The sequence below is a fragment of the Nothobranchius furzeri genome, chromosome 4 (assembly GCF_043380555.1).
Source record: "Nothobranchius furzeri strain GRZ-AD chromosome 4, NfurGRZ-RIMD1, whole genome shotgun sequence".
Classification (NCBI taxonomy): domain Eukaryota; kingdom Metazoa; phylum Chordata; class Actinopteri; order Cyprinodontiformes; family Nothobranchiidae; genus Nothobranchius; species Nothobranchius furzeri.
In genome coordinates, this window is record NC_091744.1 from 3,745,534 (window position 1) to 3,757,781 (window position 12,248).

At 42.6% G+C, this 12,248-nt stretch overlaps 2 protein-coding genes across 2 annotated transcripts in view; both read left to right on the forward strand.

Annotated features, from left to right (window-relative positions):
• LOC107391047 (phospholipid-transporting ATPase ABCA1) overlaps positions 1–8,758 on the forward strand; it is a 40,578-nt gene extending 31,820 nt beyond the window's left edge. Inside the window, exons 31-49 of the mRNA XM_015968092.3 lie at positions 81–270; positions 356–450; positions 530–562; positions 642–747; positions 928–1,002; positions 1,263–1,432; positions 1,510–1,687; positions 1,781–1,896; positions 1,982–2,126; positions 2,208–2,331; positions 2,412–2,541; positions 2,656–2,839; positions 2,945–3,051; positions 3,152–3,293; positions 3,384–3,518; positions 3,605–3,708; positions 5,715–5,807; positions 5,951–6,194; positions 6,284–8,758. Of these exons, the coding sequence (XP_015823578.1) occupies positions 81–270; positions 356–450; positions 530–562; positions 642–747; positions 928–1,002; positions 1,263–1,432; positions 1,510–1,687; positions 1,781–1,896; positions 1,982–2,126; positions 2,208–2,331; positions 2,412–2,541; positions 2,656–2,839; positions 2,945–3,051; positions 3,152–3,293; positions 3,384–3,518; positions 3,605–3,708; positions 5,715–5,807; positions 5,951–6,194; positions 6,284–6,427 (2,515 nt within the window). The 3' untranslated portion in view covers positions 6,428–8,758. The remainder of the gene's footprint in view (positions 1–80; positions 271–355; positions 451–529; positions 563–641; positions 748–927; positions 1,003–1,262; positions 1,433–1,509; positions 1,688–1,780; positions 1,897–1,981; positions 2,127–2,207; positions 2,332–2,411; positions 2,542–2,655; positions 2,840–2,944; positions 3,052–3,151; positions 3,294–3,383; positions 3,519–3,604; positions 3,709–5,714; positions 5,808–5,950; positions 6,195–6,283) is intronic.
• A 920-nt stretch (positions 8,759–9,678) lies between these two features.
• Positions 9,679–12,109, forward strand: spink4 (serine peptidase inhibitor, Kazal type 4). The gene is made up of 4 exons (XM_015968079.3): positions 9,679–9,822; positions 10,065–10,096; positions 10,186–10,298; positions 11,984–12,109. The coding sequence occupies exons 1-4, from the start codon at positions 9,771–9,773 to the stop codon at positions 12,027–12,029; spliced, it is 243 nt and encodes an 80-aa protein (XP_015823565.1). The 5' UTR covers positions 9,679–9,770; the 3' UTR covers positions 12,030–12,109.
• Positions 12,110–12,248: the final 139 nt, after the last annotated feature.

Below are 12,248 nucleotides of genomic sequence, written 5' to 3' on the forward strand. Positions count from 1 at the left end.
ATAGATAAATATTACACTCTGTGGTCATTTTGCCCTAAACGTTGATTTGTGACGTCAGCTCTTCCCTGCCTGTGCTTCAGGGACACTCCCTGCACGGCTGTGGAGGATGAGTGGGCGATCCCAGAAGTCCCAGAAAGTGTGAGCGACCTATTCATCAAAGGCAACTGGACCATGGAGAACCCCTCTCCTCTGTGTGAGTGCAGCTGTGACAAACGCAAAAGGATGCTCCCCGAGTGTCCTGCTGGCGCCGGCGGACTTCCGCCACCACAGGTCAGCGGGACCCAACAGGTTCTAATCCCAAGTGTAACCGACTCTGAACACACGTTAAATGGTTGCTGTTTGTTTTTGCATCCAGATGAAGATCAGTGACACAGACACTCTGCAGAACCTCACCGGCAGAAACGTGTCGGATTATCTGGTTAAAACCTACGCTCAGATTATTGGCAAGAGGTAAAACTCGTTATTAATTTTATTCTGGTGTAAAAATTTCCACTCGTAGAGTTTATTAACGTGGTTTCCCCTCTTGCAGCCTGAAGAACAAGATTTGGGTGAACGAGTTCAGGTACATAATAAGACGCGAGGCATCATTTATTCATGAGTGGATCTGTCTCTGACCTTCTCTGATGTCTGTTCACTATCAGATATGGTGGATTCTCCCTGGGAGCCAGAAGTTCTGACGTTCTGGCTCACAAAGACGAGATCGATGAGGCGATAGTGCAGCTCAGGAGACGCTTCCATCTGGAAAGAGTGAGAGATGGGGTCATCTTTTTGGTCATCATGATGGATAATTACACAACTGTAGTTAACTTCAGGATGAAAGCTGACGAACAGGGACTTGTGATTGCAGCTGCAAATCTAGACTTAAATCTGAGTCCAAACAGTTTAAAATGTCCTCAAAAAGCTCTTCCTGCCTCCTCCTTCCTTCAGGGAACTGCATCTGATCGTTTCTTTCGCAGCCTCTCGGGTTTTATCCAAGGACTGGACACCAAGGATAACGTCAAGGTTAGCGCTAACACCGACACTCATGAATAAACGCCCCGGATGCATTTCTGCACAAAAACAGAACAGATATGCAGAAATGTTCAGACTTCTTACTCCTGTTGAAGAAAAATGAGGGTCTGAATCAGAGAAAAGTGGAAAATTCATATTATTTTTAGCGAATACTTAAGTTTTGACTTTCAGAAACATCTGATCTGAGCCTCTAATTCATTCTCACTGATCTTTAACAATCAACTTATCATATGTACCTTTTTTTCCTCCAGATCTGGTTCAACAACAAGGGCTGGCACAGCATCGGCTCCTTCCTGAATGTGATGAACAACGCCGTCCTTCGGTCGAGTCTCCCACCTGGAAAAGACCCCACAAAGTTTGGCATCACTGCCTACAACCACCCGCTGAACCTCACCAAGGAGCAGCTGTCGCAGGTTGCGTTGTGAGTATTACAGCCGTCATGGGAGATTTGCCTCGCCTATAAACGCCTCCTCTAATTACGATTGGTTCCCTCTCCAGGATGACGACATCCGTAGACGTGCTGGTGTCCATTTGCGTGATCTTTGCCATGTCCTTCGTCCCAGCCAGCTTTGTGGTTTTCCTCATCCAGGAGAGAGTGACCAAGGCCAAGCACATGCAGTTCATCAGCGGCGTGCAACCTTTCCTCTACTGGCTGGCCAACTTTGTCTGGGATATGGTAAGATATTTCCAAATCTGACAAACTCCTGATAAAAAAGGTCAAACATGCATGAGTGAATGATGAAGCTTACAGAATTCCCTTCCCTTCCAGTGCAACTACATCGTTCCAGCCACGCTGGTGATCATTATATTTGTGTGCTTCCAACAAGACGCCTACGTGTCCTCCACAAATCTGCCGGTGCTGGCTCTGCTGCTGTTGCTTTATGGGTAATTTGAACACTGTTTGGTCACTTTAATTGTTTATTTTTGTCAAATAATTGACATTAAAATGATATTTTATGTTGTCGTCCAGGTGGTCGATCACCCCTCTGATGTACCCAGCCTCCTTCTTCTTTAAGATCCCGAGCACCGCCTACGTGGTTCTAACGAGCGTCAACATACTGATCGGAATCAACGGCAGCGTGTCCACGTTTGTCCTGGAGCTGTTCGGGAGCAACGTGAGTAAACATTCGACACGGCAGACCGGATTTGCTCATCACAGTGTGCTAAAATAAAAATTCCTTTTGTTCCTCTCTCAGGAGATCGGCGGTATTAACGACATCTTGAAGAACGTGTTCCTCATTTTCCCCCACTTCTGCCTGGGTAGAGGTCTGATTGACATGGTGAAGAATCAGGCCATGGCGGATGCCTTGGAGAGATTTGGTGAGTTTATTTTAGTTTAAAGGAGAAAAAAAAGTCATGTAAAAAAAAAATGATGAAAATAACAATATTCCTGCTTACAGGTGAGAACCGGTTCCGCTCTCCCCTTGCCTGGGACATGGTGGGAAAGAACTTGTTTGCAATGGCCATAGAAGGTGTCATCTTCTTCTTCATCACTGTCCTCATTCAGTACCGCTTCTGCTTCAAGGCCAGGTTGGTAAAACAGCTTTAACTACATTACCCATGACCCACAGGTGTATTTATCTCTCTAATCCTCCTGTTAAATCTGAGAGCTGACTTCTCCCCCTCTCCCCGGGAACCCTTCAGGTCATCCACCAGCCACCTGAAGCCTATCGGAGAAGAAGATGAAGATGTAGCCAGAGAGCGACAGAGGATCCTGAGCGGCGCTGGGCAGTCGGACATTCTGGAGCTCAGAGAGCTCACCAAGATTTACAAGCGGAAACAGAAGCCGGCGGTGGATCGGCTGTGTGTCGGCATTCCTCCTGGAGAGGTAAACGCAAGCACAAAACACATAAGAATTTTTTTTTCTCTACAAATGAAGCCACTTTAATGTGAATAATTATGAATTTACTCATCTGTTTTTCATTTCCTGTAGTGTTTTGGTTTGCTGGGAGTGAACGGCGCAGGGAAAACCAGCACCTTTAAAATGCTGACTGGAGACTCGCTCGTCACCAGTGGTGAAGCCTACTTGGCGAGCAAGAGGTGATAAACCCAACAGGGAATGAATTTATCTGATTCGTTGTTAAATTGTGGCTTAAATAGAGGGTTTAAAGGACAAATAAAATGTTTTCTTTTATTTCAGTGTGACTACAGAGATAGATGAGGTGCATCAGAACATGGGCTACTGCCCTCAGTTTGATGCCATCAATGATCTTTTGACGGGAAGAGAACACCTGGAATTCTACGCCATCCTGAGAGGAGTACCTGAGAAGGAAGTCTGTGAGGTCGGCACGCACACACGAATGTTTTTTCAATTAGACTCATGGTGTCTAATTTAAACTGGACTTGTGTAAAGGAAACGGTTTGTCCACTAGGTGGCGGAGTGGGGCATCAAGAAACTGGGTTTGGTTAAATATGTGGACAAAGCAGCCGGCAGCTACAGCGGTGGAAACATGAGGAAACTCTCTACTGCCATTGCTCTCATAGGAGGACCTCCGGTCGTGTTTCTGGTTAGTCACACAAAACATCAAATACCACAACAGCAGGTTAGGTGTGCTTAAGCAGGAGCTGAGTGTCTGCTGTTATTGGTTAACAGGATGAACCAACTACAGGCATGGACCCCAAGGCACGCCGAGCCCTCTGGAACGCCATCTTAAGCATCATCAAAGAGGGACGATCTGTCGTTTTGACGTCTCACAGGTAAGACCAGGTTTCTCATCGCTTTAAACTTAAGTCCGGTTCACACAGCAGGACTTTTAAATAATCTGAAGATCTTCAAAACATGAGAGACCACACATGTGGTGATAAAAAGTCATGGATATACCAGTTCAGGTCCTACAGTGTGTGGTGTGTAGCAACCATCGACATATATATTGGACAATTCATTTCCATAGGCTCCAATAATAAGTTTTTAAGCCAAAATGGGAGGTGGCCACCGCCGCCATTTTGACCGTGTCACAGTTTCCGTCAAGCCCAGACAATTCCAAAAAAGGGAAGAGAGGTGGAGCTGAGGGTGGGCCTGTAAAGCTGGGATCAAATGACAACACTCGTCGAACTGAAGCGATGTAGCTACAAGCTAACTCAAAGCTAACGCAGAGGTGGGAGCTATGCTAACGGAGGTAGCAACCTAGCTACAACCGGAGTTAACTGTGCACAACACCAGAGCTTCTGAGTCACAGATACGCCGGGCTGACCGCTGGGTAAAACCGGGTGGAACACAGAGGTCTCCCGAGAGCTCCACAAGCCGGCAGCTGCGCAAGCAGCGCAACAGACAAGCGCCGCTGAGATCAGAGATGCGTTAAGCTGCCGACGGGGAGAACCAGGTGGAAAACATCGGTTTCCATCCGAGAGCTCCACAAGCCGGCAGCCCACGCAGCAGACAGGCGCCGTGGTGATCAGAGATGCGCCGAGATGCAAGGAGAGGAGAACCGGGTGGAACACAGAGGTCTCCCGAGAGCTCCACAAGCCGGCAGCCGTGCAGCTGACAGGTGCCGCGGCAATCAGAGATGCGCCAAGCTGCTGCTGAGGGGAGGGGATCATACCAATAGACGGAACCCAGCTCCACCAACATGTTATATTTCAATCCATTTTCTAAAATGCAGCGTCATGTTAAATGCACTGGGGTTTACCCTATTACATTTAAATTTCATGGTTAAACAGTACATGTTAAAATCTAAGCTCAGCTCGGCAGTGACCTAAAATACATAAATATAATTTTACTTACCGAAAAAAATGAAGTGGATACTCCTTGGATGCTCTATTGGTGCAATTAATGCCACAGCAAGTCATTTTGTCCAACAATTGCACAAATAATATCCAAACAAGAATGCACAAACGGCACAACTAATGGTCTAAGTTGAGAAACTGAAAATCGCGGAAGAGTTTTCAGGCGAGGCCGAGGCTCAGACTGAGGCCTTTCCACAGAGCTAGCTCTGCGGTCACGTGTGTCGGATGCTCATTAATTATACAGAATTTTAGGCTTTTAATACACTTAAACAGAAGAGTGACAAAAAAATTCACCCCCCTCAGATTTGTCATGAGTGTAAACTAGATCTATTAAACCTAAAACATGTTTTGGTACCAGGCTGTAAACATGTTTATTTCTGCTGTGAAATTGGTATTTTTAACATGGGAGTCAATGAGGATTTGCTCTCTTCTGACACCAGCCCCTAGTGGATGAGGGTGGAACTGCAAATTTTCTCACTTCCGTGTTGGCTTCAATTTCGTACCAGTATTATGGGGGCTTGGTAGCAACTCAACAAATACCACACACAAACTGCATTTACTCATGGACATTCCTCGTTCAGACGGGATGTCTCACAAGGTAAAACTTGACTTCAAAGTAAACAAATATGGAGGAGCGTGCTGCGTACTTCTGTCTCATCTCTCTCTGATTGGCTACGCGTCACATTCAACAGGCAGCACGTTCATTTGTCCTCAAATAAGACCAAGACAGTCCAACGTGTTTGATTTATGATTGGAAATGTTCTCCCGAGCAAACCAGAGAGCTTGTAGCACACCACACACAGTAAGATTATCTGATCAGATTATCTTTAGAGCCATTACGGTAATCATACGCAACATTAAGACTGTTGGAAGGAGCAGGGCTGGGTGAAAGTCAGCAGGAATATCCAGCAGTGTGAACCAGGCTTAAATGATCTTACCCATATCTCACATCGAGTAACCATTTTCTCATATTTTTGCAGTATGGAGGAGTGTGAGGCGCTGTGCACTAGGATGGCCATCATGGTCAACGGCAGGTTCCGCTGTCTGGGCAGCGTGCAGCATCTCAAAAACAGGTCAGCCTTCACAGAAGAACTCAAAAACTTGATGTAGTCTGGCATGAAGCAGGATTAAACATTTCCTTTAGGATGCAGCTCAGGAATTTCTAACATTAGATGTGTTTTTTTTTTTTATCATTTTTTTGTCTTTTCACCATCAGGTTTGGTGACGGTTACACCATCATTTTGCGAGTGGCGGGGCCGGACCCAGACCTTCGGCCGGTGATGGAGTTCATCGAGCTGGAGCTGCCTGGGAGCACGCTGAAGGAGAAGCACCGCAACATGCTACAGTATCAGCTCCCCTCGTCCCTCACCTCGCTCGCCCGCATCTTCTCCCTCCTCTCTAAGAACAAAGAGGCCCTCAGCATAGAGGACTACTCTGTCTCTCAGACCACTTTAGACCAAGTAAGCTAACAAGCTCAGTGTCCTGAACATATCTTGACTGTGACAGTAAATTGAAGCATTGTCTAATTTTTTATTTATTTTTAACACAGGTGTTTGTCAATTTTGCCAAGGACCAAAGTGATGAGGACCACTTGAAAGACGTCCACTTGAACAAGCGGGATGCCGTCGTGGTGGATCTTTCACAGCTAAACTCTTTCCTAATGGACAGCAAGACAAGGGAGAGCTGTGTGTGAATGCACATGATCCTGGGGGATCATCGGACCACTAACCAGCGGGGAGAGACAAACTCTGTTCATTTTTTTATTTCCTATTTTTTAGTATTTTTTTAATGAACGTCATTCTCAGTGGACCTGCACCTCATCGCACAGCCTGTTCCAAAGGCAACGACAGCAGGCGTCAGGACAGACACTGAAACAATGAGAACTTCAATGCAAATCAATGCAAGAAATATAAATATATGAGTATATTAATATTGGAAGCTAGTCGTGTGAGGGTTGGAGACCGGTGCTTCTCCTTCACCTGGTGGACTGGAAGAAAGACGATCGTTGACGTGGTGGAAGGATTTTGACTGGAAGGTCTGGTTACTGACTTGATGATCAAGATCCAGCTTTGGGGGGGGGGGGGTCTTTGGAGAAATTATCTTGAGCTTTTCATCCTCATTCCTCAAAGTAGTAAGCAGTAGTACGCGGGACGGTGTACATGCTACTCTGTAGAGTTTGTGATGTCATTTCGATCATTCACTGCCAGCTGTTGAAAAACGAACGGACTGCGTTTTTATTCAGGGTCAAGCCTCTATTTCTATTTGTTACCAAGTGCAGTTTTATAATGTAAATGATGGTTAAAAGAACAGATACAACAACAGTGAAGATCCTACTTTTGGTCACCAATGTGCAATCATCACGCAGATTTTTTACTAATCCGATAAAATTTCCTTTTAACATATTTAGGTTGTTTTCTTGTTTTTTTCTTTGCGTAATAATCTAGACTGCTAACCGAGTTTTTCTTGGGGTCCTTAACATTGTCCAGCACAGTGCCTGAAACTGGTGGAGAGTCAAATCTGAGCACTCCATTACAACACACACATGTAGGTTGCCAAGGAATGTATCAGACCAACATGTATCAAAGCACATTTTCTTTGTTGTTATTTAGTGAAACAAAACTTTTCTTTTGTTCATTTTAATCGTCAGATTCAAGAAAAAAAACCGTGGTTCTTTGATGTTTGTTACTGGTTGTATTCGTGCAGCCGTCTTTTAACGAAGGCTGATCAGAAAGAAGAAAAGAGGACTCGAGTCTCCTCAAGTTCTGATCTCTGTTTGAAGGTACCATGGAATTATTCTGCATGCTTTCCACTCGGCCGCACACGGTGAACGATCAGTGCTTCTGTGTGTTTGTGCTACAGCATGCTATCGATGTCCGTTTGCAGGAAGATCTCGAAGCTCTGCTTTACTTCTGTTGGATTGCTAGCCGATGTTTTAGTGTGAGTCTAAAACCCATGCTGTTGTATTTTTAGGTCAAGAAACACAAAGTGTGGTTTTGGTCTTTGTGAGGGCATGATGGGAGATTTTCCAACCTAATCCAGTACCAGAACGGACATGTACAGTAGTGATTTAGTGATGTTAACAGTGGAGTGAACTAATGGTGTTTGTGCCAAATGAAGCTGAATCTTCTAATTAACACCAAGGAGACAATCGTTTCGTTAAGTTCAGCTTCAGATCATCCATCAGCTCAGTTACAAATATTCTAATCTTCTCGTTTTCAGCTTCTCGAAACTGAAACGGCATGCACGTGAAAAAGTAGACGCTCTTACTCGTGCTTTATTGGACTGTAAGTTCACTTTTTCCTGTGGAGACGTTGCCAAAGTCAAATCTCGCTTGTCTACATCTTCTAAGCTACGAATCAACTGCTGAGACATTTCGAGCAATTGTTTCAAAGGAAGTCAATCAGCCAGACTGAACAAAAGGACCACCGTGATTAAAATAGTGCTTTTAGTACTGTATAGTCCAAAAGAACCAATCATATCCAGGGTTTGGAAAGATGACCGTTTGTCATTTACAGGTGCTCCTTTTTGTGCAAAATCTTTGAAGGGGTTTCTATTATCTCTGGGATCTGCTAACTATTACCAACTGAGGATTTGATTCCTCTTGAACCCCTTTTGAATTTCATTTTAGAATTTTTTTTAGGTTTTGAGCACTTTATAGGCTTAGTAGCCTTAAGTTTCCAGCATTTAGATGTAAAGTTTTGGGAATGAAACGTGTGAAAACGAATCTCTGCACTGGAAAACGGACAGGAGAAAAAAACAAGACCACGCCACTGCAGGGAGACATTTGCTAGAAACTTGAAATAAGAGCAAAATCGTCTGTGAATTAGAGAAAAAAGTGAGCAGCAGAGTGGCGTAAAAAGAGAAATGTAGACCAGCACTGAAGTGGTGATTTTTATTCTCTTCTTGTTCTCAATTATATTGTTTGTTTACATTTCTAAGTATTACAGCTGTTTGAGTCTGTTACCCATTGTGCATAGTTGTTCTTTACATAAATAAACAATTCATACATTTTGAGAAAAAAAGATGTGATTGTTGTTTTTAATGACGATTTTACTTAAAACTTTAAAGGGGACATTTTTGCAAAACTCATCTTTTGTGTCCATGTTTGCTGCCATGTGGATCTCTATTGCTTCTATAAACACTCCGAACATAAAAAAAAAACATCCCAACAGTTTTCTGTAAGGGTTTGATTTAAGCCAAGCCAACTTTATTAAGTACTTTAAAAACAGCCTTCACTGACCAAAGTGCTGAACATAAAAACATAAAAGCATAAAATAGAATACAGTATAAAGTTAAAAGCACACTAAAATCAAATAGAAATCAAAAACTTTATACTGCGTTTATACAGAGTGTTAAGGAATTAACTGGCCTGAAGCAAGTCATTTCAAAAAGTCTCCTCTTGTGATGTCATAAATGGGGAAATTAAAATAGAAGCACCTCTCACGTGGGAGAGAGAGCTGCTGCTGGGGAAGCAGAGGCTCTACTTTGAGCCCCCCATGGATTTCAGAGCTTCTCAGCTTATAGCAGTTTCAGTGGGGAATGGGTGGGCGTGGCCAGCCCCAGCCCTGAAACAGCTCATTCTGGAATGTACTGAAAATGTCAAGAATTAAACTGCTAAAATAACTTAACTTGAGACAGATTTATTACAAAGACCTTCATTAACATGTTTTGTATCAATCATAGAACTATTATACCTGAGAAGAAAAATCCGTAACATGTCCTCTTTAATAAATGTAACCTGTCTACGGAAGTTTAAAGCTACTGATTAACAACATGCACCATTTACAGTGGGTATGTGTTTGGATGTTTCCAGAGTGAGCAAGTAGCTATGTGTCTCTTTTCATCTGCTGTGTTCCCACACACACACACACACACACACACACACGCACGCACGCACGCACGCACACACACACACACACACACACACACACACACACACACACACACACACACACACACACATGCAATAATATCACCAGTAAAAGCAGAAGCACACTCACAGGTGCCTCATTCTCAGTTATTCATCCACCAACACCATGACTGGAAGAGTTTTTCTGCTGGGACTTCTGCTCATCTGTGTCACTGCAGGTACATAACTGAAATACTTCCATTTTACAGCTTTTATTCAGGTCATTGAGAAATATGGACTAAATGATTTATTTTAGAAATAATTACAAAATTGATTAAAAAACAGTCATGAACTAATCATTTAAATTAGCTGGGCTAGTTATGAAAGCCTATAATAACCCCTGTGATAGTCTTCTGAATGGATTAGGTTCTTATCATTTTTTGTATAAATGCTGCTGGCTATTTATATTTTTTTCTTTTAGCTGAAGTGCAGAAGTCCGGATTTGAGAGAAAGGTGACATGGATTATTTAAATAAATTTGTTTCTCATCAGATCACAGATAAATTAATTATGTCCTAATTAAAAAAATTCCCTTCCTGGCAGCCCACCTGTCCTGATGAGGAGGTGATCATGGCATGCCCTATGAACCTTGCACCCGTGTGCGGCAGTGATGGAAACACTTATGCCAATGAGTGTACCCTCTGTGCCCAGAGCCAGTGAGTCCAAACAGCTGCTCCACACTCGACACATTCACACACACAAGTTGACTCTGGAGAATAGATTGCTTTTGTCTACCTCTTGTGGGGATATCATGAAAAATCTGGCAGGAAAATTTTAACTGTTGAAAAAGAACAATAATTCCTCAACGATTATTATTTTCCCTTCTGCAAATAAGCAGATTCACAGATAGTCAATTATCAAATTTACAGATAAATATGACTATAATAATATTTAAATAAATACACAAGCCTTTCTACCAAACATTTAAGAGCAACTGATGTCCATAATGTCAATTTTTGTTCTTATGTACATTTTATTTTGGCATTTGTTTGTTTTCCGGCTTGAATTTTCAGTCTCCAACAGCCTGTGTGTCTTAATTGGTTACTCCTCTGTCCAAAGGATGAGCTTTTCAAGTGAAATTTTGAGTTCCACCTGTAGGTGGCACTAACACAGCAAAGAAATTGCATTAGATGTTCTGTTTTAACATTAAAATCGCATAAAATGACAACAAACAGAGAGTGTGTGAGAATGGGGAAGTGAGAGAGGGAGGAGAGGAGATTTACCTCCTAGCATCCTAGCTAGCTGTTTCCAGTAGCAGAGGGAGCTATCCCCCAACGCTCCAGAGACATCAGCTATGATGACTGGCCAAACATTTTTTTCCAGATCTCTCACGCCAATCTCCCTAGCAACTCAAGATGATTGGATATTTATCTGCAGTTCGTGGACACTTTCCCCAGTGCCCCAGGCATAATATTAGTGAGTCTGTTAGAGGAAATTCACAGTTTAATGAAAGACAGATGGTGAAAATGATGTGTAAATAATTCAGCTTGTCGGTAGGCACACAATTAATCAAAACAGGCACGTTTGTAATAAATTGTATATTTTGTAACTTTTTAATTTTTCCCCCTTCATATTGGGGAGGGCAGCACCCTAGCGCCCTCTATGGACAGGCTGCCACAGAACTGCACAATAATGTGTGATGCTTCACCTTTAGCATTAACTGAATCAACCCCTATTAGTGTATCTCATGAACATCTGAACAAGGAGTTAAGTTTAGTTTAGTTTAGTTCCATCATGTAAAAAAGAACACGAAATCATTAAAATATGCAAATAGAAGGAAAAAAGAACAGTAAAACAAGAAATTATGACCTTCAAAATAAATAAAGAACATTTATAGTCAATCCACTTCAAGATGGCCACCATGACTAATTAGCATCAGCCAACACAAAAATATCTGAAACAGTTTCATACATAGAGCTAAAAAGTGGTGGTAGCTGAGAATTATCACGTTACACGTTTGAATATTGCACATAAAGTTTAGGATTTGATGAAAACGGATATAACGCCCCACATTTCAACATTTGATGGTCTGGCATGAAAGCAAGTCACACGCATTCCTTCAAGGAATGCTGGGCATTTTGTTTTAGGAAACGTTCATCAGTTCTTTTGAGAAGCTAAAATATTCGACAACGTAACCATTATTCTTGAAAAATATTGCACAACAAGTTTCCTCCTAATTTTATTGTTTTTACCACTCACTTTGCACTCCACCCCTTTTGCACACACTTGACCTGATGTTCCAGCAATAAGTCCCTTGTCTCATTTTCTGATAAACCACACCAACAAAACCTCAGCTGACAGACTGAGTCACAGTCACACCGTGTCATTGTTGTCTCCTCAGAAAAATCAAGATGGACATTATGGTCGTCAAGGAGGAAAGTTGCTGATCCGCTAGGCTGACCATGCTGTCATTAAGGAGGAAGACCTACACCCCTTGTCTCAAATAATAAATGTCCTTACAACAAGATCTGAGTTTGAGTCATCAGTGTGTTTGTGATGCTCTCTTTAAAACTGCATTATAGAAAATAGGATTAAAGGGATGCAAGAGTTAAATGACAGCTGGTTTATTGTTTTATGTGATAAAGTAAAGAGAAATGTTCTTCTGT